The 25,200-nt window shown below is 46.7% G+C and overlaps 1 protein-coding gene and 1 long non-coding RNA gene across 2 annotated transcripts in view; one reads left to right on the top strand and one right to left on the bottom strand.

Annotated features, from left to right (window-relative positions):
• The window catches only part of LOC118627531, a 105,990-nt gene extending 95,597 nt beyond the window's left edge, over positions 1–10,393 (bottom strand). Inside the window, exons 1-2 of the long non-coding RNA XR_004959197.1 lie at positions 10,285–10,393; positions 8,295–8,540 (exon numbers count right to left, since the gene is read on the bottom strand). This is a non-coding gene — a long non-coding RNA (uncharacterized LOC118627531). The remainder of the gene's footprint in view (positions 1–8,294; positions 8,541–10,284) is intronic.
• Positions 10,394–21,168: 10,775 nt separating this feature from the next.
• DBX1 (developing brain homeobox 1) lies at positions 21,169–25,200 on the top strand. The gene is made up of 4 exons (XM_036257680.1): positions 21,169–21,535; positions 22,180–22,281; positions 24,179–24,381; positions 24,841–25,200. The coding sequence occupies exons 1-4, from the start codon at positions 21,169–21,171 to the stop codon at positions 25,198–25,200; spliced, it is 1,032 nt and encodes a 343-aa protein (XP_036113573.1).

Here is a 25,200-nt window from a genome sequence, read left to right as displayed (position 1 = left end):
TCGCATATTTAAGAAGTACTATTATTAAACTCTATTTGTTCAATATCTATTGATGCCTACTAAATGCAAGCACTGTCCAAGATGCTTTTAAGCACAGGACCTCATTTCACCCATATAACAAACATGAGAGGTAAGATTTATGTTTCCTATTTTAGAGCAAATTGAGGCTCAGGGCATTTGAATGACAGCTTCTATTCATTCACTCAGTAAATATGTATTAAACATCTGCTTTCTGTCAGGCAACATGCTCAAGGGGCAACAATAGTAAACAAAGCAGACATGATCTTTGTACCAGCTAGTGGAGGAGAAAAATAAAAACTAAATAATTATAAAATAAATTGATTGTCATTGTGATCAACACTCTGATGGGGAGATCCACATGTAGATTGGAGGTCAGGGAAGTCTTCCCTAAGGAAATAACGTTATAAATGACACCTGAAAAATAAGTATGAATGAGATAGGGGTCAGAGTGAGAGAGCAGAACACTTCTGGGAGAGGGAGCAGTCTGTGCAAAGGCCCTGAGGTGGAGGGAGAAGGATTATAGCTAGAGTGCAGAGAGTGAGGACAAGCTTGCTTTGAGATGCAGTCAGAGGGTACACAGGCAAAATGTCACACAGAGGCTTGCCCAATCATAGGCCAGAAGCTGCAGAGTAGGGGTTTAAATTTAGTGCTTCTGAGCATCCACTAAGGGCTATTTTTATCCAGGACAATTGCTTGGATCATATTAACCAGGGGACTATCTTCCTAAGATCTTCAACTGATCGTTATTTGGGTTAGGTAAGCCACATGTTTCCCCACTGCGGTAACAGGCCCTTGAAGGGCTCTGTGTTCTCCCTCTATGATTAATCTCTGTATAGTATCAAAGTCTGGAGCATCAGCAGGTGTTGAATAAGTGCTTGTCACTTAGCTAGTTATTCCCAGCCTGACAGTAAATACTGCAAACTCCTTCATATCAGAACCCCAAAAGGCAGGTGCCCAGGTACTGAGCTAAGAACAAAGAAGCTCCCTGGAATCTGGATGGCATGTCAATGTGTGGAACGAGAAAGCTGAACTTTTCAAAGCCTCAACTTTCCCTTCTGTGAACTGGGGGGAAATGTACCCAGTTACTTTCTGTCTAATTTGTTAAGGATTAATTGTGGCAAATCTAAAATAATCAGCTCCATTACGCACCCTGTACAAGGACAATATTCTCTGACATTTTTGTAGGGGACCAGTAAGGTGAGGAGGGTAGGGTGGCAGGACTCCAAAGAGAGAAAATCACAGTGCCGAGATGTCCTCAGACAAGAATGTTTGCAGAGAGAAAAACGTCTGTCACAGGGCAGGCTTCCCTGAAGCCTCTGGCTCTCCTGCCCAGAGGCTAGAACTGTTTCCAAAAGGAGTTCTGTTTAGGCTTTGGAAAGAAAACAGCCTGGGTTCTCTGCTGGCGGCTGTTGAGGCTACTGGTATCTTGGAGGTACAATTTTTTTTTTCTCTTTTCTCTCTAGTGAAAGACATATTACTGGGTCCCCAGACACTAGGATAAAAATGTTTTGTTTTTCTTTTTTGGAGATGGGCAGTAGGTTAAAAGTATCCCAATTCACACTGTCATTCACGATTTTCAGGTCTGTTTTATCGCGGTGTCAAGTAATAGAATTATTAAACCACGATCCTCTACACAAATCTCTTCCCACTTGTTTATTCATAATAAAAATAAAAACTCAAATGAGAAGACTCACTCACCAAACCCAGTAAACATTACAGAGTTAAAAAGAAAGGACACCCACGCCCTCCATCCATTTCAGCAAATGGCCCAGTTTCACAGCAATTCGGTCATTTTAGCAATAATCGCTGCTTTCGTCTTAAGCGGCTATTATTGATGAACCACACCTGGCATTTCCATTCACTCGTAAGTATTATAATCTCACTACAAGTTTCCCATCTGGGATAAAACTTGGTGAAATGATTCTTAACTCAGAAGCCATCAAAATAGCCTCTGAGATGTGAATGGCTGGAATAGGAAGGCAGTCACAGAAAGAGATACTCCTACGGGGAATATCCTCACCGCCACTGACACGTTAGTGATTCCTGTGAAAGGTCCTTGACTAAGAACACCCCCTCGTGTGCTTCTGTCTAGGAAGTGATACGTCTTGCACCATGGTTGCCTACGATTTCCAGATAGAAGTCTAAATTTTCTAACATGTTTAAGTGCTGAAGTAGGTTATGCTTAATTGTCAGAGGGTGCCAGTAAACTATGGTGGGAAGTGTTCTAAAAAGCAAGTCCAGTCCTGGCCGGTTTGGCTCAGCGGTTAGAGTGTCGGCCTGCGGTCCAGAGAGACCCGGGTTCAGTTCCCGCTAAGGGCACGTACCTTGGTTGCAATTTGTCCCCGGCCCTGGTTGGGTCGTGCGGGTGGCAACCACTCGATGTGTCCCTTTCACATCGATGTTTCTCTCTCTCTCTCTCCCTCCCACTCTATCTGAACAAAATATGGAAAAATGTCCTCGGGTGAGGATAAAAAAAAAAAAAAAGCAAATCCATAAACAGATCTGATATCATGGTTACATTGCTACTTATTATAAATGAACATACCCTGGCAATCTTATAATTATGACACTGTTCTTACCAGCATAAGCAATTTCCTGATATTTTCAGACTAACCAATTTGTTAACAGCTGTCTAACCAATCAATCATATACTGTTGACCAGATCTCACAACAATAGATGATGAGGGAATAAAGGTAATAAGAATAAGAAGTACTTGCCCGGCTGGTGTGGCTCAGTGGTTGAGCGTCATCCCATGCACCAAGAGGTCACCGGTTCGAGTCCCAGTCATGCCCAGGTTGTGAGCCTGATCCCCAGTGGGGGGCATGCAGGAGGCAGCCAATCAGTGTTCTCTATCCCTCATCAATTTTTCTATCTCTCCCTCTCCCTTCTTCTCTCTCTCAAACCAATAAAGAAAAAAATAGAACAATAAAAAGAAGTCCCCCAAATAGTGTCTATAATACTATGAAAAGAAAGTGCTTTATTCTTGATCAAAAGCTGGAAGTAATCAAAGCTGGATTTGCTAAGTTCAATTTACAGCTATATTTAATATTTCCTCTCTATGACTGAAATTTATATTAAAAAAATAGTTTTAATAGTGAATATCTGAAACTCATGACCCCTAAGCCCCCTTTCTTCCATTCTGCTTCTGTTTTTCTAATGTGCTTTCTTAAACTAACACCGATGCCCTTGGCACACCCACCATCACATACTAAACTGTGCTCAGCAGGTGCTTATTAAATAAATAAGTACGTTGAGTTGTGATTTTTATAAACCCAATTACTTTGTTTCTCTATGGAATGGCAAATAGACCTGAAATTCTTTTCAGAAACACCAGTGAACCTGAGTAAATCAGAACTGAACCTATTTATTTTCTGAAACTACGATGTCCTTTGACCAGAACCTGAACCAAGGGGGTTATTTCACTAGGGGCAGACTGCCTGTTCCCCCTCTGAACCCGATACCACCATCTGGGCCCGGAGCTAAGCTCCCTACAGCAAACACCAGCAAATGGCCTCGGAAGAAGGTGGTTGCTGCTGGGAGGAGTTCAACAGGCCTCAGCTCAACCCCGATCCTCCTCACTCCAGAACACAGCTCTGGGAGTCCCAGAGGGGGCTTTTGCTGCTCTGACTTCTCACACACTCTTCTTTCAAGTAAATTTAAATCTTTTCTTGTCCAAATCCCTACAGAAGAAGGAAAAAAAAAAAAAGTAACCACTCTACAGTTTTCCTACTATTATGCAAATAGATTAATCAGGCAATGCTCCTGTGAGAATTAATTTATGTTGAGTCCAATGAGGCCTGGATGCTTGCTGACTGAACCCCTAGGCCAAAGCCTCAGCTAGGTAGCACCTCATATTATTCCTTTGACGAAATGTGAACTGACATAAATACTATGGCTCCCTTTCAATCCGATTACCCCGTTACCGCACATCAATGCCACCCCAGCCATCAGACTCTGGCGTCTTTCCTTTCACTGGCTCCCAGAACAACAGACAACTCCTCCTTGATAAACAAGCACCCACGCCGCCACCTCGTACCCCCACTCTTAACCCATCATCCTCACTCAATGGGCTCTATTCGACAAGGTATTTTATTTTGTTTGTAGGAATCAAGGACTGAAAAACAGTTCAAAATCAGGCCTGGCTGGGGCTGTTCATGCAAGCTGCCCTTTCACACAATCAGTCACTAAGCGCCCCTGGAAATCACACCCCTGAAGCATCCAGGCTTTAAGAGACGTCATCCCCTTGGGACGCTCCCCCATCCCCTTCGCTGGGCTCCCTCCCTTACATCTCATGAACTCTTTTTAAAACACACAGAAAACAAATAGCAGTGCAGGTTCCCTGGGCTTACGTGACCTGAAGCTCCATCTAAACGAACCAACATTTTAAACCCTACCTTTGTCCTAAACTCGTGTTGACAACCACTACATTCTTTCCGTGGCTCTGCATAGAAACTTTTTAAAAAAGTTTGTTTCTCCCCTGTCTCACCCCACCCCCAAGCCTGGCCCATTTATAAAGCTTGGCCAAACAATCCACCAGGTGGAGGGAAGCTTTTCTATGTGTCTGGAGGCTCCACCTTGGTAATTAGATTAACAGGCACCATGTGAATAGCAGGGACCACAGCAGACCCACTCCCTTCATGCTTTATGCCATTTATGGCACATAATTGATAGCAAGATATCTTGAACGGTGGCAGAGAAAATATGGATTTGGGAACTACTCACTGTTGAAAGTGGAAACGAGGGAGAAGGAAAACAAAGCAGGCTTTATTTGTCAGAAGCCACCCCGAGGCATCACAGTGCTGGTTTTTCTAGAGGGGCAGAAGTTACACGTGATCATGAACTGGGGCTGCTGGTATGTTTGGCAGCCTTGTAGTTAATTAGTTTACATATTTCTGCGCCTCCGTTCAGCACTGTATGAAATAGAGGACAGGGACCTTGTCGGCAAGGCTTGTCTTTCTGAATGGAGGAAGGCAGAAAGACCTTCCGTAACCACAGTTCCTCTGAATTTGAGAAACCCTTTGGATCATATTCTCACTAGGTATATTAAGAAACTATTCACTCATGAGAAATAAGAGAAAGCAAAATAAGTAGTAAGAATTGAAACACACGAACACTCAGCTACCTATGAGGAAAGTTATGGTCTTGCCAAATATCATTCATACATATTTTTTTAAATCCTCACTCGAGGATATTTTTATCTTCAGACAGAGTGGGAGGGAAGGAATGAGGGAGGGGGCGGGAGAGAGAGAAAAAAAAAACATTGATGTGAGAGAGACACATTGATTGGTTGCCACATGACCATGACCAAGGCTGGGGAATGAACTGCAACCGAGACATGTGCCCTTGACCAGAATTGAACCCAGGACTCTTTGGTCTGCAGGCTGACGCTCTAACCACTGAACCAAACTGGCCAGGGCCCATTCATCTTTTTTTGAAACAATTTGCTTTCTGTCATGTCAGAGGAGAACATCTCTGTTTTCATATAAAGTTAACTTCCATTTAAAAGTAGAAGAGGCGAACATGTTGGATTTTGGTAATTAATTTTCACTAAAAGTGACATTCTCTTCCTTTCACCCCAACTTTGGTGCCTTTGCCCAAATGTACACAATTTGCTGCTTAGTGTTTGCCAAGTGCAGGTTTAGTGGCTATTCGGGAATATATATATATTTAAAATTTTTTATTCACTGATTTTAGAGAGAAGGGGGGGAGAGAGTGAGAGAGAGAAACATTGATTTGTTGTTCCACTTATTTATGCATTCATTGGTTGCTTCTTGTATGTGCCCTGACCAGAGATCAAACCTGCAACCTTAGTGTATTGGGGCGACGCTCCAACCAACTGAGCTACCTGGCCAGTACTTCAGGAATGATTTTATACCATATTTTTATTCAAAAATAAGTGCAGCCCTGGCCAGTTTTGCTCAGCGGTTAGAGCATCCGCCTGCGGTCCAGAGAGACCCGGGTTCGGTTCCCGCTAAGGGTATGTACCTCGGTTGCAGTTTGTCCCCGGCCCTGGTTGGTCGTGTGGGTGGCAGCCACTCGATGTGTCCCTTTCACATCGATGTTCCCCTCTCTCTCTCTTTCTTCCTCTCTCTCCCTCCCACTCTATCTGTGCAAAAAATGGAAAAATGTCCTCGGGTGAGGATTAAATAAATAAATAAGTGCAACTGCTTTATTCCTTTCGCTTGGCCTGGTTGTTCACCGTTCATTCAACAAATATTCATTCAGTAGCCACCGACTGCTAGGTGTCTGCAGTGACAGGCTCTCAGTGGCGTTCAGGATGATCCACAAGGTTCAAATCCCCTCTCCACATCCTTCCTTTACCCACAGGCATCTTCTCCCGCAAGCTCAGCTCTACTGGTCCTGCCCCTTCACAGGAAACATATAGGAAACGAAATTCATGAGCCTGGAGACACAGTCTCTCGTCACTCTCATTGTTGCTGCTTTTTTCCGGGTGACAAAGGCTCCCAGGCCACCCTGATTGACCTCTTGCCCCCTACGTTACCATATAGACCTTTTGTCTTGTTTTTTTAGTCCCTTCACCTGCCCGCCCAGAACCAGAATTACTTCAAACATGGGCCCTTTTTTTACTCCAACTCAACGATTTTCAACCTTTTTCATCTCATGGCACACATAAACTAATCACTAAAATTCTGCAGCACACGAAAAAATACATTATATTTTTTGCTGATCTGACAAAAAGAATAGGTATAATTTTGATTCATTCACGTGGACTGGCTATTGTCGTGTTGGCTGTTGTCATTTTTAAATTTAGCAATCTATGGGGAAAGAGGTCAGTGCCCCTGACTAAATAGTCAGATAATGCATGTTTTATAAATTCTTGCAGTACACTGGTTGAAAATCGCTGCTCTAATTCAGTGGTCCTCAACCTGAAGGAATTTGGACCCCCATGGGGGCATTTGACAGTATCTGGAGACATTTTTAGTTGTCATGACAGGGGGAGGGGTAAGTATGCTACTGTCATTTAATGGATAGAGGCCAGCAATGTTGCTAAACATCCTAAAATGTAACATATAGCCACCACCCCCCCCAAAAAAAAACCTTGAAATTAAGAAACCTTGCTATAGTCAGTCTCCTTCTCAATCCAATAGGCTGGAACATGGACTTCAGGCCAGACCACTCTGCAAGCCACTTTACGGGCCTCAATTTCTTTGTCTGTAAAATGTGTCTCTATATATGCACTAGCACAGTGCTCACTGAAAGGAAGCCATCATTATTGTTGCCACTATATTATCACCCCTATAAGAAGTACCCCAAGATGCAGTCCCGAGTACTGTAGCTTAATGGCAAACCTCCTTCCTATAGGCTGTCTTTCCACTGCTCCTAGTTCCCAAACCACTGATGCTATATGGGGGCATGGGTCTACCTCTCCTGCCTCCAGAGCCCTGGAAGGCATTATTGATTAATAGCAGAAAATTTTCCCACACCATCCAAAGCTGCTCTGAGAACCCTTCTCTACATAGTACTTTAGATGCAACTACCAATCATTAAGGCTTGGCAATATGAACTGGTCTGCTTGCCATCTTTAGTCCATATGTTATCTCTTACCAAGTAGAGGTTATCTCTTGCTAGAACTAGTGAGTCCCCTGTCACTGGAAGTGCTTAAGTAAGGTGACCATGAAAAGGATTTTATGGAGAAGATCCCCAAATCAGTGCCTGTTTGGACAACCACCTTGGCAACCTGAGACCTGCACACCAGATCTGCTTCCCACATGCCCAAAACACAAGGAACAAGGAGGATGATTTGGGTGGGATTGGTCAAGGTAGGATTCATTCCCTGATGACCCCCAAATCTTATAATACAAACTCATTTCTTGCCTATGTCACAGTCCAATACAATATGGTTGACTCTCCTCTAAGCCATGACTCGGAGATCCAGATTCATTGCATGTTGTACCTCTGTCACCCCAACATGTGGCCTCTGTGTCCCAATGGATGGGACAAAAAAGGGTTGCACATGAAAAATTTTATATACCAAGCCTGGCAGTGACATACATCACTTCTGCCCACATTCCACTGCCCAGAACAGAGCCCATGGCTCCATCTGATTGTGAGGCAAGCTAGGAAATGTCGTCTCTACGTCCATAAAGAAGAGAAGAATGGGCAGTGGCGAGCCTTAGCAGGATCTGTTGAGTCATTAAAAGGTGCAAAAAGTCAGGATGAGACACAGTGGTAAAGGGCAGTGACTAGGGCTCATTTATGGGTCTAGCTTTGGGTCATGCACATGTAGTAACCGACATTGTTTGGTGCTTACCTGAAGCCACACTACTTTTCCTTTGCTAATAGGTATCTTCTTTGTCCAGAAATCTAACACCATACATTTCCCGGAAGCTAGGTCCTTCTTAGCTACAGGAAGGTGACTTTTGATCCATTTCATTAAAAAATGGTGACTCCATTTTCCTTGCCAGTGACTGACTTAGACATGAGTAACTGGCACTATTCTGATCAATGAGACAGGTAGACATCCTCCACGTAGGATTCTGGAAAAGACTTCTTTATGCTGAAAAAAGGAGACAGAAAACAATAAACTGACTGTCCCTCTGCTGGATGTCGTCAGCTGTGCATGATGCCTGGAGCTAGGGCAGCCACCAGAGACCTTGAGAGAACCGGTCAAGAGGACACAAGTCAACATTTGAAGGCTGGCTGGGCAGAGTGATGGAAAGAGCCTGGTTTTTAATGATATCAATGAGAAAATGAATTAATGAACTTTGGACCTATCTTGCTTCTGGAATTCTTGTTCTATAAAGTAATAACTTTTCTTTGTAATTTAATTTTGGATCAGTCAAAAGCATTCTGACTGACAGATGTATGCTAAGCACTTTAGATATATGCTCTCTAAAACTGAGCCAGCATAGACCTGCAGTTTGTATCAAATTTAAATATATGTACCTCCCTTTTGTCCGAGCCGGGAACAAAGGTCTCCCCTAACTCTGGGTCCCTTGCCCTCACGAAGTTAACTTTTTAAAAATCTAATACCTATGTCTACAAATAAAGTGAATGTTAGAAATGCTGCTTCTACCTTTTAAGATTATTGTGAAGATTCAATGAGTAGGTACATAATTATTTCGAACAGCACCTGAAATTGTATAAATGCTAAACACGAGCTCATGCCATCATTAGTAGTAGTAGTGGAAGTAGAACATATGATTTTTATAAACCAAGGAAAACTTGATCACTTGCTAGGTGTGCTCTGGGTATCAGTTTGGCCTTTGACGATAATGACCTCCTGTTTCCTGTAGTGCTTCAAGACATGGGATTTAAAACACAGACTAGTCTTGGCAACTTATGAAATCCCAAGACCTTCTTCAGAGAATGGTTCTGAGTCAGTATAGAATAGTGGTTGTGACCATAGGTTGTTCATATGGAAAATAATGCAATCATTAATTAATAACAGTACAAGAATAAACCCTGTTTCACATACTCACAATTGTAAACCTACTTCTGCCCCACCCTGTGTATATATATCATATATATACATTACATATATATCATATGCTGTAAGTCCTCACTTAACATCATTGATAAGTTCTGCAACTTCAAGCAAAATGACATAAAATGAAACCTATTTAACCATAGGCTAATTGATATAAACAAAAGTTAAATTCCTAGGGCATCTCATCAGTATTATAATGAAACATTTTTTGATAACCTGCTATATGTATCAAGAGCAGGCTGGAACCCACAAACAGTCTGGAAGCCCACTAGAACAGACTGAAATCCGTGGCAGTCCCGCGGCCTCTGACCTTGTTGTTGTAGATGTCCTCCCGCTTCGGGGAGGTAAGCCCACAAACCTGGCCCAGGAGTCAGAGCTGGGGACAGTGGAGCATCTGCTGCCCAGCTGCTGCCTCACACCAGTGAGTGAGCCAGCTCATTAACCACAAAATGACCCCTGCTTTCCTCCCATCCTCCAAAACTCTCAAGACCCTTCTGTACCCACCCTCACTGGAATCGTGTTGGGAAGAGAATTCTGAAAACTGGACTTCAGCCGAGCAAGACTGACTCAATGCAAAGCCAACATAGTTACATTGTTAAATGCCTTTGAATTCCTCTGTCTTCTGAAGATAAGTGGAGATAATAATAGTATCTAACCAATTAGGCTTTTTAAAATAATGCATGGAAAATATTTAACACAGTACCAGGCATATAGTAAGTTCTCAATAAAGCTAACTATCACTATCATTGTTGTTATTATTGGTTTACATGTCCTTTGCTGGCATCTAAGAGGAAATTGAGTACAGGATTACCTCAGAGGTATTGCAGGTTTGGTTCCAGATCACCATAATAAAGCGAGTATCGCAATAAATCTCTGCTGGTGGCATGTCTTGCATTCGATTTGTAGAAAATGCAACACCTATGAAATACAATAAAGCAAAGCACAATAAAATGAGGCATGCCTGTATAGGACTAAGATATTTAGTTTTTTGAAGGGAAAACGCATTAAATTTCCTCTGTATCTAAATTCATCCAGTCACTGGCCCTGGCCAGTGTGGCTCATTTGGTTGGACACCATCTCATGCACTGAAAGGTTGTTGGTTCAATTCCAGGTCAGAGCACATGCCTGAGTTTGGGGCTTGATCAATGTTATGCTCTCACATCAATGTTTCTCTCTTCTCCCTTTCTCTCTCTCTGAAAGCAACTATTCTTTAAAAATAAATAAATTAATCAATTAATCCAGTCACTGTTCTAAGCAATATATATTTTTCACAGGTTTTTTTAGCATATTATTATAACAATTTAAGACTAGGAAGTTGAGAAAACTAAGGAACAGAAAAATTAAGTAGTTCAGCCCAAGGTCACACAGCTAGTAAGCAGCAATGATACACACACACACACACACACACACATATAAACACACACATATATATGTGAGAAAAGTATATACCACAGTAAGAAAGAGCCTGGCATCTCAGAGGAGGAGAGAAGAGACTGGGGAGGCAGGAATTTTGTAGAAGGGTCGAGGGCTGGCAGGGGTCTGTTCCTTCTTTATTTAAATGCAGTGGGGAAATCCAGGATGGCACAAACTGTCCATCTTGTTGATCCCAGTGCTCCCAGAATTGGCACATTGCCTGTTGGTACATGGTAGAACCTCAATAAGGATTTGTTGAGTGAAGGAGAGGGTGGGGTGATAAGATCTGATTTATGTTTTTAAACCTCTCTAGCTGCTGCAAAGTATGCACTTGGCCTCTTTTTGATTCCTTTAGTAACATAAAACTTGCTACTGATTTTCTTCCTCTTGGCAGCCCTTCCAATACTTGAATATGGTGGTCACAGCCCTCTAGGCTCCCCCAGGCCAACGGCCTCAGCTTCTTGGCAGAAGAACTGTGATGACGGACGTGTTCTGTGTCTGTGCTGTCCAGTAGGGTGGCCGCTAGTCAGGAGGCATTTGAGCACTTGAATATGGCTAATGTGACTGAGAAACTAGATTCTAAGTTTTATTTAAATTTTTAAACTTAATTTTTATTTTTATTCAAATAATTTAAAATTTATTTTTAACTAATTTGAACTTGAATAGTCCCATGTGGCCAGTGGCTACTGAATTAGACACTGAGGCTTTAGTTTTGCAATTTGACTTTTTTTTTTTTTTTTATAATAAGATGGACATCTCTGCCTTTTCTCTGAGCCTCCTGCTTTCCTTACCTTCCCCTCCGCCAATCTGATGCCCCATATCCCACGGTGGCCTTCTGCCTCAGGGCAGCTGATTTAGTACCTATGGCCTAAAGGTTACTAGAGCCCCTTTCTTTGGCAAGCACCAATTTTCAGAGCAATGACTTTTAACTTGCTGGGTCATACAATTCCTCTTAGTGTACATTTATATACGTCATCCCTGTCTAAGAACCTAAGTGAGGGTTGGGTAGGGATATGCCAGTGCATTAATTACACTGTAAGAATTAAACATTCATTTTATTTAGTGCTATGAGACCAGGTGTTGATACATATGTGGTAAGCTGAGCTTGGCTCCCATGCTACGGAACTTGACTCTCTGTTAAACATATTTAGTCTACTAGCATATTCGCTAGTAATATCCACTAATGGCCAACAATAACAACAAAAATCACCACCTAATTATTCAACTCAGCAAAGAGGACTGGCCCAGGGATTACAAATGATGATTAGACAGTCTTTTGATAAAAATCTGGGAGCTTTCCCATCTGGTTACATTCTAGAGACCAAACAGCATGAAATGAAGAACTAATAATGATAAAACTTTAGAAGAGGCGAGAAGAGAGATCAGTGAACAAATACACTGAACTTTCGAGCAGGAAAGGTCCTTTTAGATGAGGCAGGAGAGTGCTCCCAGAATTTAAGGATTTATCACTCCACACATTCTCGGAATGCATGCCAGGTGCCAGGCATCAGGACACAGTCAAAGGGCATGGTGGCTCCATTCAAGGAGTTCATAGTCTACAGGAAACAAACATGTAAATTACTTCCATAGGATAGTTGCCAGAGTTAGCAAATAAAAATACAGAATATCCAATTAAATTTAAATTTCCAATAAACAATGAATAATTTTTTAGTATAAGTATATCCCATGCAATATTTGGGACACAGTTACACTAAAAACAGTATTTGTTTGTTTGCAATTCAAATGTAACTGTGCATCCAATATTTTATCTGGCAACTCCAAATATAGGGTAATACATGCAATGATAAAGGTGAGTGTTAGGTACTACGAGAAAATATCCAAGGGACATAGACCTCAGAGCACATGTCAGAGAAGGGTCACAGAGGAGGTGAGGCTTAAGCCAAATCTTTTTCAACTAAAGGAAGTTAGCCAGGTAAAGAGAGTACTTAAAGACCAGCATGCACAAAGGCATTGGGGTTTGAGAGAGCAGGGCATACTTAGGGATAGAATCAGTAACAGGTAGAATTCAGATAACTGTCTGGGAGAAGAGCCAAAGTCAGAACCCAGAATAACACTGCTGTGTCAAAGGGATAAATAGAGTTCACGAGGGAGCAAGACAGAGCAGTCTGAGAAGGAAAAAGAAAGTCATAAAGCCAGGAAGGAGGAAGAAGTTCACAGTGACAAATGCTGCAGGCAGGCCAAGTAAGATAAGAGAAGTTCATCGACTATGTCAACAGGGACAGCATCAGTGATATTAACAAAAAGGCATTTCAGTGGAACGTGATGGTAGAGGGTTTAGACAGGTCATGGTAAGAACTGAAGAAAGCAAAGGTAGATGTTGCTTTCAAAATGTTTGGTTGTGGAAGAAGTACCATGGTTAGACCTGGACAAATAGGAAACTTGCCTGGGCCATGAACTTTAGAGAGGGTGGCTCCTCTCTAGTTCCTCCCATGTCCAAGGGTCTAGGGGGACATGCTCACCCAAAGTCTATATGCTCTCTTTAAGACCTTGGAATTCTTTACCCAAATGGAACCAAGCCTGTTTCCAAAGACTGTGCAAGCCTCTTCCTAGGTCTCTCTTTCCAAGGGAAGACCATGTCACTAGTGTGCCCATCTCTGAACCTGACGCATAGACAGGGAATGGCTGTTTGGAGTGGGGTGGGTGTGAATGGATCTTGAACATATAGACCAGGTGTCCATAGTCTTGGATACATAGCTCTTTATGATGTAGGATGGAGGCAAGGTGGGAAGTGAAGCAGGGTGGGCCACAGGCTTCCATCTATAGTCTGTCTCAAGCATCACCAAAAAAAAAAAAAGTTAGAGGAAATCTGTAAAAAGATGTGGTCAGTTTGGCCAGTGTGGCTAAGTAGTTGAGTGTTGACCCATGCACCAAGAGGTCACTGGTTTGATTCCTGGTCAGGACACATGCCCAGGTTGTGGGCCTGATCCCTGGTGGGGGGCATGCCGGAGGTGGCCAATCAATGTTCTCTCTCATCGATATTTCTATCTCTCTCTCCCTCTCACTTCCTCTCTCTGAAAAATCAATAAAGAAAAAAAAATTAAAATAAAGGAAGAAGATGTAGTTAGAGATTGACATAAAGCCGAGAGAGGGTCTTTTTCAAAATAAGCACCATCTTAAAGAACCTGTGGTGAAGGGGGTGTCAAAACTATAAACAGACTAATGGAAAACAAGGTCTGTATCAATCAGGAGTTCAGCAGCAAATATTTCCAAAGGAGAGACCACTTACAGAAATGTGGGCAGAGCTAAGGAAATAATAAACGAGGGATGTAAAGCACCCAAACACTAGCAACGGTAGAAGGCCATTATGTCCCCATATATTCCTAGGCCTGAAAAGGGCAGAAGGTTAACAAGACAATATTGCCAGAGTGCAGTGAACTTGGGAGCTATGACTGTAGTTCCTCACAGAAATAACAAAGCAAGAAGACAGTGGGAAGAATAAATACCTCAACATTTCTCTTCTCCTCCCCTTGAGTCAATGCCAGTGACTCCCACTGAATGAAACCAAGGAGAAGAAACCAGCAAGGTATTCTGAGGTCAATGCATTCCCTAGAGGTCAGCCTCTCAAGGCAAAAGCAAGGGGAGAAGGAGGAAGAAGTAGACTCGGAGGGGCACACAGAATAAATAACTAATATTGTCCCCAAGGAGGCAGGAGAGGACTCAGTGGGAATGTGAACAGAATGGAGAGTGAGTTGTGAGGAAGGAAGTGGAGGTTATTTCTGTCTAATGACTCTCTCTTCTCTCTGTAGTTAGAGGGAAAGGTTAATAGTGGGTGAGGGTGAGCAGACGAGGATGTTTTGATTTTCTTTCCGCAGATGGGAACTGGTGATTGGTCTTAAGGCCTTTGTGCAGTATATGTAACATCCTAAGGCTATTTGCCCCATCCCTTCCCCATGTAAGAGAAATGCCACATTCTCTCAGGTCTCTATCCCCTTTCCCTACACTGTCTAAGCAGAACTGCAGAGCAGGTGAAAATCTCTGGGGACTTTTCCTTCTCTTTTTCCTACAATAACCTCTAGGCCCACCTCAGCCTCAGGCCAGCAAACCTCCAGCAATTTAGAAGCCCACACACTTCAGAACACTTTGTTCTCAAGTACTGACTCATGGTTCGAATCAACCTATCTGATAGGTCCCTCCACAGACCAATCAGGACTCCCTACCTGTTAGAAGAAAACTAATTTTCACTAGTTTAGTGAAAGAACTAGCAGCCTTACCTCATCCATGACAGAGACAAATTGAACTAAAGAATTTGGGATGTTTTAGAGACAAGGATACTGTCCCCCACCTTCTCCAAAGAACTCACCCTAGATCTACAAATGACTAACGGCTATTCTTCCTTCCTGTTTTAAAGCACATTGTCTGGTTCTCCTAAGGAGGGAGGGAGGGAGGGGGAGAGAGAAAGAGAGAAAGAGAGAGAGAGAGAGAGAGAGAGTGAGAGAGAGAGAGACTCAGTCCATAGGCAAGAGACTCAGTCCATAGGTAAGCATCTTTTCCCCTTCTGGCTCTTAACTATGTGACAAGATTAAGGTTTAATATTAAGACAAGTGCCAGGAGACAGCTTGACAGATTGGTAGAAACCTCACAGCACCACTCAACTAAACAGGCCCATTCTGTAAAGTTCACCCTTTTGAAGTATGTGTTTGGCAGTACCGGGTGCAGGGTGCGCTCCTTCTTTTCTCCAGGAATACCACCCAACCCACTAGACCGCCAACTCCCTGCACATCAGGGCCACCTCCACCTGAACACAAAACCAACCTCACCCAGAAGCATCTGCTCCCCATTCCTGAATCCTTGGGGATCAGAAAGAAGGCAGGGTAGATTTCTTATTTTCTTTCTTCTTCCTCCTTGCTGTCCACAAAACCAGCCCCTTCAGGCCCAGAGAAAGATCCCATACCCTTTCCCACCCAGCACCCATCAGCCAGCTTCACCTTTGTCCAAGCCTCTTCATCAAGCAAGACCCTGGGACGGGAAATCAAGAGTTCCAGCTTGGGGCAAAGGGAAGGCAATCAAATCTGGGGCGGGGGACTTGGAGGGGCACTGAGGAAGGGGGTTCATTATGGGGCCCTGACAGGTAATTAAAGCAGATGAAAGGCGACGCCCAGGACTCGGGGAGCAAGCCAGGGGTGATCACTCACGTCGTATACCTGCCATCAGGCCACACCTCCTGGCGAGACCAGGACTGTAGTGGAGCCACGAGCCGAGTGGCAGTGCACTGGGAGGGAATCGGGGAGGGACGTGAGGGACCAGGGGCCTCCGGGCTCTGCTCTCCAAACCAGTGGATCTCCAGCCCGGAGGACCTAAAGCCGGACCCGCGCAGCCTTCCGGAGGCCAGCCGATCAGCCCCGAAGCCACCAGCTCACTCCACCTCCTTCCCTGCACTCGGGGCGCCTCCCTCGGCCCCCGAAATGCTGCCTGTTCGGTGGTCCAGCCCCGGGCAGAGGCTGGGAGCCAGCGGGAGCTGCTGGCGCTAGCGGGGGGCGACAGAGAGCTGAGATTTTGTTAGCCTTGGAGGGTCAGAACGGAAAGGGCCGTCGGAGCGCTCTCTAGGGCGACCCTCCGTTTACACACAGGACAGGGGCCTGGGAGACCCGGACTTCCCCCAAGGACGCGCCGCAAAATGAAATGGATCCAAATCTGAGTTTAAAAATATCCAACCGCGCAGTCTTCGGCAAAATAAGGAAAAGCCAAGGCGACTAATATGTAAGGAGAAAGGGAAACATCAGCATTTGAAAAGAAGGAAATTTCCCAGACAAGGGGATTGGGGGTGGGGGTGTGGGGGGGGTGCTGGAGAGAAGAAACCCTCAAGGCTTAGCTCACCAAATTTTAATTTAGGTTATTTTGAATGGGCTTAGTTCGCCTTTGGGACACCTCGCTGCGTTAAAATCGCGGGGCGGAAGGGTCCGAGCAGCTCGTTAAACCAGGGCCCAGGCGGCGCTGCTCCCCGCGCTGCTCCACAGAGATCCTTTTTTTTTTTTTTTTTTTTTTTTTTTTGCGTTAAAAAAGAAAGAAAGAAAGAAAGAAAAAAGTGGAAAGAAAGAAAGAAAACACAAAAAACCCACAAAAAAACACAACACACAGTTAACCACCTGTCAGGGCTGAGGATACAATGAGGCTCCTCGAAAAGGAGCTTTTCATGCATGCGTAATATATTTGTTCAGCTATTCACTTAATGAAGCTGATAAATGTGATGCAAGACAATAGGCAAGTTAATCTATTTAGTAAAATGTTTTGAGACTTTCAGGCTACGTTAAGGAGGGGAGCGGTAGACGACATTTTCATTTAAATGCGCTCATCTCCCCTCTTAGGCTGCACAAGGGGGTTCGGGCAATCTATGTGAATATAATTTCTTATAAATGTGTCTTTAATGGGTTTAATTCACCCTTGCCAGCTGTTTTGGGGGCTATTTTGTAAGAGCAAAACAAACGTTTCAGGCTTGGAAAGCTAGTTAAAATTAGTTTCGGTCAGCGAGGCCAAGCTATATTTCCTGCAAACCATCTGCTTGATTGGCACAATAGAAGGATTTTCGAGGAAAAGGGGGGGGGGGAGTGTGAAAGGAATGAGGGGTGGAGGGAGACGCTAGAAAGGACTGGGGCGGCCGGTAGCTCCTTGTGGCCTATTCTAAAGGTGAACTCGTTAGAGGTGTCTTAATAGAGCGGCTTGCCTGGAGGGCTGGGGTGGTAGGACGGCGCTTTCAGCCCAAGCCTCGCCGCCCTCCTCCTTTGCCTGGCGGGTCAGCTCTCTCTTTTTCCCCAAGACCACAGAAGACAGGCGGCCGGCGCTTTTTTCCCCCGACGCCGCTGCCGGGTGTCTCGCCAAACTTGCACAATCTGCTCAGTCGGCAGCCCCAGCCCACAAAGCAAAGTACCACCTTAGCGTCCCAACTTTCCCTAACGGAGTCACCTTATCTTTTCGGAGGACCGGGACTCTCAAGCCGCTCTCTATTTTGCAGTGCACTTCACCTCCCTCGGTGGCCTGCGCGTACCAGGGACGTCCCGGGCTCTGCCCACATTGGAGAGGATCTTGCTAGCCGCGAATGCACAGCGCGTCGGGCTGGGACTCTCTCGCTGGGACCCTCCCTCTCTCCCCTGCCCCGGGGGAAAGATCCCCCAGACGGTTTTGGGAGCCCTTCCTGTGGGTCCAGGGAGCCCCCAGGAGCCCCGGCTCGCTCTGCTGCGGCCTCCCGCGCCCAGCAGCGCTCGCTGCACTGGCTAGGATCTGAACAGGGCCTCCGATTCTCTTTTCCCCTCCTGCCTACTTTTCCCTTGGAGACACAGACAGAAAGCCTAGCTCTGGGATAGAGGGCGCGAGTGACCTCTCCGAAATAAACTTGAAGATAACGACATTACAATGAATGGCAGGGCGCACAAAACCCCATGGGCTCAGGTCAAACGTCATTAGTCACAGGTCTTAGCCGCAGCCGCCGCGTCACGCAGTCCCTTAGGCTCTCCGGAGTTTCAAAAGACGCGCTCAAGGAGATCACGTAAAGTAAGATCGTTTCGTCCGATTTCTTGCTTCTTTAGGATTTATTTTGCCTTTTCACGGGCGGCCAGCCCTCCCTCCCTCCCTCCCCCACTTTTCCTCTTTGGCGCCTTTAGAATGCTCACGGACCGCTGGAAGTGGGGGCCACGTGGATCGCAGCAAGGGGTTGACCTATATTCCAAAAAATGTCAGCGCCCCCTTTTAAAAGACGAGAAGATTGCCGCAGTTAGTCTGTAATGAGGTAGAATGGCCTTGCGTGTGAGGGGGAGTGTCGGTGGGCAGAATAATAACGATAATAAGCTACTCCCAGGAAAATGCCCCAGCAGGAGAGAAGGCCCAGGGAAGGGGGCTGCTAGGAAGGCCCTAGACTGACTTTGAGTTCTTACTGCTCCCCAAAACAATACCCTGCAAACACAGACTCTAGTCTTATCTTCCGGAGACTGGGCAAGCACTCCCTAGATGAGAAAGAAACCCAACACCTGTAGTCGCTGCCCTCCTCCTTCAGGAAACTGGCAACTTCTCAAGGCGGGGAGAGAGGGAGGGAGGGAGAAGGGAAGGGTGGAAGGAGAGAGGGAACAGAAAAAGATGAGGGGTCGGGAGGGGGGAGAAGGAGAGAAGACAGAACACCCGAGCCTATCAGGCCCTTCTGGAAAGCAGCTGGGGAGGGTGGTAGTGATTGCGATGGAAAACTTTGTTTTGTGGTCAAGTTAAAGCACAGGTGTTCAAATGGTTTAGATTTTTCTCCCTTTATTGGAAAACTTCAAAAAAGGTAACTTTTGAAGTTCTTCACAGACCTCCCTCTTCCGTTTTCCAGGATCTCCACTGAACTCCAACGATATAATTTCCATATTTAAATAGTCACTTATTTAAAAGTTGTTCCTTTCCTTGGGGGTTTTCCACCGCCTGCCGCCCAGTACGCTTCCAGTCCTGGGCGCAGAAACCCCATCTTGCGTCATCTCCCAGCATTAATTCGGTTCCAGCGCCCGCCCCTAAATAACTTTTTAATTTGAATCAAGGGAGAGCTTTAGCAGGCTTCGTTTCTGGTTTAATGTGATATAAATCGCAGATGCACTTTTATTGAATGGTTAAAGCAGCGACATGGAGATCATCTACAAAAACCGCCCCGAACAAAACCATCCAGAGAAATAAAGCTGGTTAATAAGATTTTTGAGAAAGCTTTGTGTTAGAAAGCAAAAAGGAAAACCAGCTGAAGGTGACAGTTAGTTCATGGTTAATAGGATCAGGGAGGCCAGGCGAGGCTGCACACTTCTCTTTGGGGAGGTTCAGCCACACTAAAGAAATGAATGGGACATTTAACACATCTGTTATCTCGCGGAGCAGAGAAACAGGGGAATGGAGGTTCAGCGCCACCCTAGCCTCAACACAGAGGGAAGAGAAGGACTGTCTGCAGACACTTTCTCGCCTGAGGCCCCGAATCAAGGCCAGGCTTTCCTGATGTGGACCCACATTCTCCTTTGCTCTATTTTCAGGCGTTTGTACTCTGCAGTGAAGAAGCTGCAACATCTTAACCAAGAGACCCGTCAAGGCTAGGTAGGGCTCTCTCCGGGCAAATCCCCACCTTCTGTACTACGGCTTTAAAAGTTCAAGCTGTAAGTGAGTTTCCTCTGAAACTGCCTAAGGCTCCTTGAAATTGGAAACCAGCCCGCGCAGCACTCGCCGCAGCCGGGTCGCCCAGGGTGGAGGCAGCTTCCGGCGTCGGAAAGCCCTGCGCACGTGGAAACCGGCCGCAGCGGAGGTGCGCCCTCTGCTCCAACCCCAGGAGAGCTACGGAGCGCTAGTTGGTGACACTCCTAGAGAAAAGTGGGAGAAAATCGTTTTTCAAGTTGCTGAGAGTTTACATAATTTTACTGTTCAGGTATCCATCAACTCACTCAAACAACCAGTTTACCCCAAATAACTCAAATCAAAACCTCTCCCCTCCACCACTATGGACGAGCGTCCAGTAGCCCCGAGGCATCAATTCCGTCCCTCAGGGTTGTTCGAGTGGCAGCCCCATCCACACACACACTGACTTACCCTACCTCTCACATCTGCTTTATGCCTCAGCTGCAATAACCTATAGGACTAGAGACGGAAGAGGGAGTATATTTTCGTGTCCATTGACTTGAAATTTTCCATTGCCCTCCCCCAAAGAGGGAGGATTATTTTACTGATTGCCTGGAGATGAATTTCTATGAATATTTATTGATTTATTTTCTAGGCTCAGCAGGGAAGCTGCAAATAAATTTAGTGCGTTCTTTAAATAATTCCTTTTCTATGAGGCAAGATGTCATCTGAAACTTCTAAATAGGCATTTAATTAGCCCGGTGTTGCTTCGGAACAAAAACTCCCGGCAAGAGCTTTGGGGATACGCTGTATTGCAAAGAGGCGGTCGATATGCAGAACTGATGCGCGCCGGCCTTTGTTGCCGGCCCATTGTGCGGGCGATGCTTATGAAGACTAATCCAATCATAAATTGCACCCCTGCGCCAATCAGAGCGCCCAGAGCCTCTGGCGAATGAAGCTCGAGTGGAGAACTTTGTTGAACTTCATTGTCAGAGCTGTCACTTTTCAAAGCGCTTTAACGGGCGGGCCACTATAAAACCATCCCCTCGACGGGAGGAACACGGAAGACTCGCAGGCGCCCAAGTGGGAGCGTTCGTTACTTCAAGACTTTTGCTAAACCCAAGAGAGAGGGCACCGCGGGGGCGGGAGGGCGGGAAGCGAGGCATTTACCCTTAGGCCACTGGAAGAAGGGTTATTAAGCCCGCCCCGCGCTCCTAACATGATGTTCCCGGGCCTCCTGGCGCCCCCCGCCGGGTACCCCAGCCTCCTGCGTCCCACGCCCACCTTAACGCTGCCCCAGTCCCTGCAGTCGGCATTTTCTGGGCACTCGAGCTTCTTGGTCGAGGATCTGATCCGTATCAGCCGACCCCCCGCCTACCTGCCCCGCAGCGTACCCACCGCCAGCATGTCGCCCCCTAGGCAGGGGACCCCCGCGAATCTCACAGACACCGGGGCCTCGGACCTGGGCTCCCCGGGTCCAGGCAGCCGGAGGGGCGGATCACCGCAGACTGCTGTCTCCCCTGCCAGCGAGCCCACGTTCCTGAAGTTTGGGGTGAACGCCATTCTCTCCTCTGCGCCCAGAAATGGTAAGTGAGCGCAAAATGCTGAGGGCCGGTCCAGGTGCGGAGTCCCACTCCCTTCAGTTTCTGGTGCGCGGCGGGTACCCCCGCACACAACGGCGCACACTTTATGAACTATCCCGGAGGCCTCCCGACGCGCACTGTGAGACTGAGGTTCCGCGGATTCCCGGGAAGAAAAGCCTCCAGGTTCGCCCCACCCTCAAAGTGAACTTGAGCAGTGCAGTCTCAGGGAGCACAGTTCCCTAGCGCAGCTAAACTGAGCGCACGCTCCTGGGCGTCTGCATTTCGGCCCTCCAGCCTCCTGGAGCCAGTTTTTAAAAAGCCCAAGACAGTATATTTACTAACATAGTTAGTATTATGGATCTACTTCCGCTCCCCACTCCTACCTATCTCATTAGTGCCTAGGATAAGATTGGGGACGGGGTGGATGGTGACTCTGAGGACTACTTGGGGAGTGAAGGAAGGATTTCCCAGATGAGACATGTTAGGAAAATATTAATTTTACTCTCTCAATATATTGAGGAAGATACCTTTGCAACCCACGGAAGGGTTCATCATATCATGTATTCAGTGAGCAGAACGATAATCAAGTACACAACCAAATTCCCTGTCTCCCTCCCTCTTTTCCTTCCTCCCTCACTCTCTTCCAGAAGCATCCCCCACCTTGCTCCAGAGCGTCCCTCCCAAGACCTTTGCTTTTCCCTACTTTGAAGGTTCCTTCCAGCCTTTCATCAGATCTTCGTATTTCCCAGGTAGGTCTTGTACCCTTCCCTTTCGCGAGGCAGTGGGGCGCCCCAGTCCCATACCGCCGCTCCCTGCCCCGAAGCCATATTTCTCCGTCCACCCCTCGGGGTTATGCTCTGGTTCAGAGGTTGCGAGGCGTACAACATTCACGAATCCGTCGCGCCAATTTGATGCCCTATTTAGCACAAGCAGTGACTGCTTGACACTTTGCACCAATTCCCTGCTCTACAAATTAGCAGGAATTGTCATGGTCCCAATTTGAGGCGGTTCCCTTCCCGGCGAGGAGCTGTTGGCATCCCTTCACGCTGCCGTTTTCCCACAGAGTCAGTGCACTTGGCCACGATTCGCCACAAAGGTTTCAGCACCATGACCAATTGGTCAGCTCCTCCGGGCAGCCACACACAGGCCAGCCCTCGCCCCTCCACGCCGCCCGGAGACACCTACCAGCCGGGGCTAATTTCTTTTTAAGACTCATTCAGGGCTTCGGACTTTTCACAAGACCACATGGGGTGCCCTCTTGTGTGGGATGCCTGGGGTCGCCCTGGGGGAGGGAGACTAGATCCTCCCACAACCCCAACCTTCTTTTTTCAACCCAATTTCCCAACCTCTTCTCGAATACCCTCCCACCACCGCCATATTTTTTAAAGGACCACTGATCTGGTAAAATAAGCCTGAGGGAAGCGCATCTGATTGGTTCCTCGTCTAAAAGAGAAACACCTTGCACAGGTGCCATGAGTCCCCGTGGTGGCTCAAAAACTCTGCCACTGGTCGTCCAGACGCTGAAGGAGAAAGAGCCCCTGTAAAGAGAAGAGATGGGCATGGTCGGTGGGGGATGGGTAAAACCACCGCAGCACTCCCAAATATCAGCGAGAGAAACAAGCAATTGATTTTTAAAAGGGGGAGAGAGAATTCACCAACCACCACCACCATTCATGCTGCTGCTGATAATGGAATTTGCTCCCTTTCTCCCTCATCTCAATGCTCTAACAAAAACAACCCGAGCTTTATAAATAGCTTTTCATGTCCATTTAATGAAAATGATTCGGGGAAGAGAAGCCTCTGCCATCAGTATTCTCCCAATGGTCTTGGCCTGCAGTTGTGTTTAGTTTGAAAGTGTAAATCTCTTTTGTCCCAGTAATATATGGCTTTCGCTGCTTGTCCTCAGTCTTTTTCTGTTAGTTCATTACTACACAATTACCATTCACGCTTCATTAGAGTCTCTGTTTCTTTTTGGTTTTTTCCCCCTCCCTTAAAGCGAAACTCTCCTCCTTTTTATCATGCCAATACCCACTGGGAAGCGGTCAATGTGCTAATTAGCTGCAACTTTTCTTGTATTCGGGCAGAATTCTTTAAGTTTTGTGGGGGAGGAGAGGAAAGGTTAATATAAAAAAAAGATGAATACTGATTGGATTTTTAAAAAATCCAAAGCGGATTTTCTCCTCGCTATCAAATCAGTATAGCACTTCATTTTCACCTGAACAATGCAAAAGCCACCAAGGTGCTAAAAACTCGAGAGGGAAACCCAGAGGCCTCAGCTGGATATTACATTGTTGTAATTTTTTCTCTGTTGCTATTTAGCTGATGTACACAGGTTTGTTCCCCTGAGACTGTTGAATGGAGAAACGAAAACAGGCTATTGTGGGAGCTGTTTTCTGTGTTTCTGTGGTTTTACCTAATCCGAGTTTGCACGGTTGAAAGGGAAAGTTATTTGGGCGGAAAGCGCCTTTCACTCTCGAAGGTTTGCAGGTTCGCGGCCTATTCTCAGAGGGAAAAAAAGGAGAGCTTTAAAGAGATGAAGGGATCAGAGAGAAAAACCGAGGGAGGTGACGCTGGGGAGTCGGACGCTACCACCGCGGTGGGACACCGCCCACTCACTGGCAACCGCCCACCCCCACCCCTCCGCAGCGTCCTCCAGCGTGGTGCCCATCCCGGGAACCTTCTCCTGGCCGCTGGCCGCCCGCGGCAAGCCCCGCCGGGGCATGCTGCGTCGGGCCGTGTTCTCCGACGTGCAGCGCAAGGCGCTGGAGAAGATGTTCCAGAAGCAGAAGTACATCAGCAAGCCCGACCGCAAGAAGCTGGCGGCCAAGTTGGGCTTGAAAGACTCACAAGTGAGAGCAGTCCCCCACAGCCCCTGCCCCCCCCCTTAACCCCTCCCCCACGTATCGTACAGTTGGGAGGGTTTTCTGAAATCCCTTAGGTCCCATTGTTCAAATGGGGACAGTAAGGCCCAGGGAGGAAGCGAGCGCAGGATCCCGCTTTCTTGAGGCTGCTCTGGACAGCCCCCCCCATCTCCCCTGGACTCACCGCCCCAACCCCTGACCATCTGGGCCAGGTCCCAGAGGATGGGGTGAGAGACCCTAGGAGCCAATGTCGGGTGAAGGTAGGTTTAGTGCTGAGACCCATCTGAATTCACATCAGGGGCTGGGGAGCAGGCTAGGAGGGGAAGGATGGAGCCTCCTTCCCACGCCCAGACATCAGCTGCGCCCCTGCCCCCTGCTCGCCCTTTTTGAGGGAGGGTCTGCACTAACCTCTGCTTCTCCCCTGCGCTCTCTGCCCTCACACACTAGGTGAAAATTTGGTTCCAGAACCGACGCATGAAGTGGCGGAACTCCAAGGAACGCGAGCTCCTGTCGAGCGGGGGCTGCCGCGAGCAGACCCTTCCCACCAAACTCAATCCGCACCCGGACCTCAGCGACGTGGGCCAGAAAGGTCCGGGGGACGACGAGGAGGACGACGAGGGCCGGGGCAGCCCCCGGCACCGCTTGGCCTATCACGCATCCCCCGACCCTCGGCACCTGCGGGACCCGCGACTCGAAGGGCCACTGCCCCCCTCACCCGCGCACTCCAGCAGCCCAGGCAAGCCTTCGGACTTCTCGGACTCTGAGGAGGACGAGGAGGGCGAGGAGGAGGAGATCACCGTGTCTTAG

Source organism: Molossus molossus, unplaced genomic scaffold, assembly GCF_014108415.1.
Source record: "Molossus molossus isolate mMolMol1 unplaced genomic scaffold, mMolMol1.p scaffold_m16_p_13, whole genome shotgun sequence".
Taxonomy (NCBI): Eukaryota; Metazoa; Chordata; class Mammalia; order Chiroptera; family Molossidae; genus Molossus; species Molossus molossus.
This window is presented reverse-complemented; position numbering and strand designations above follow the sequence as displayed.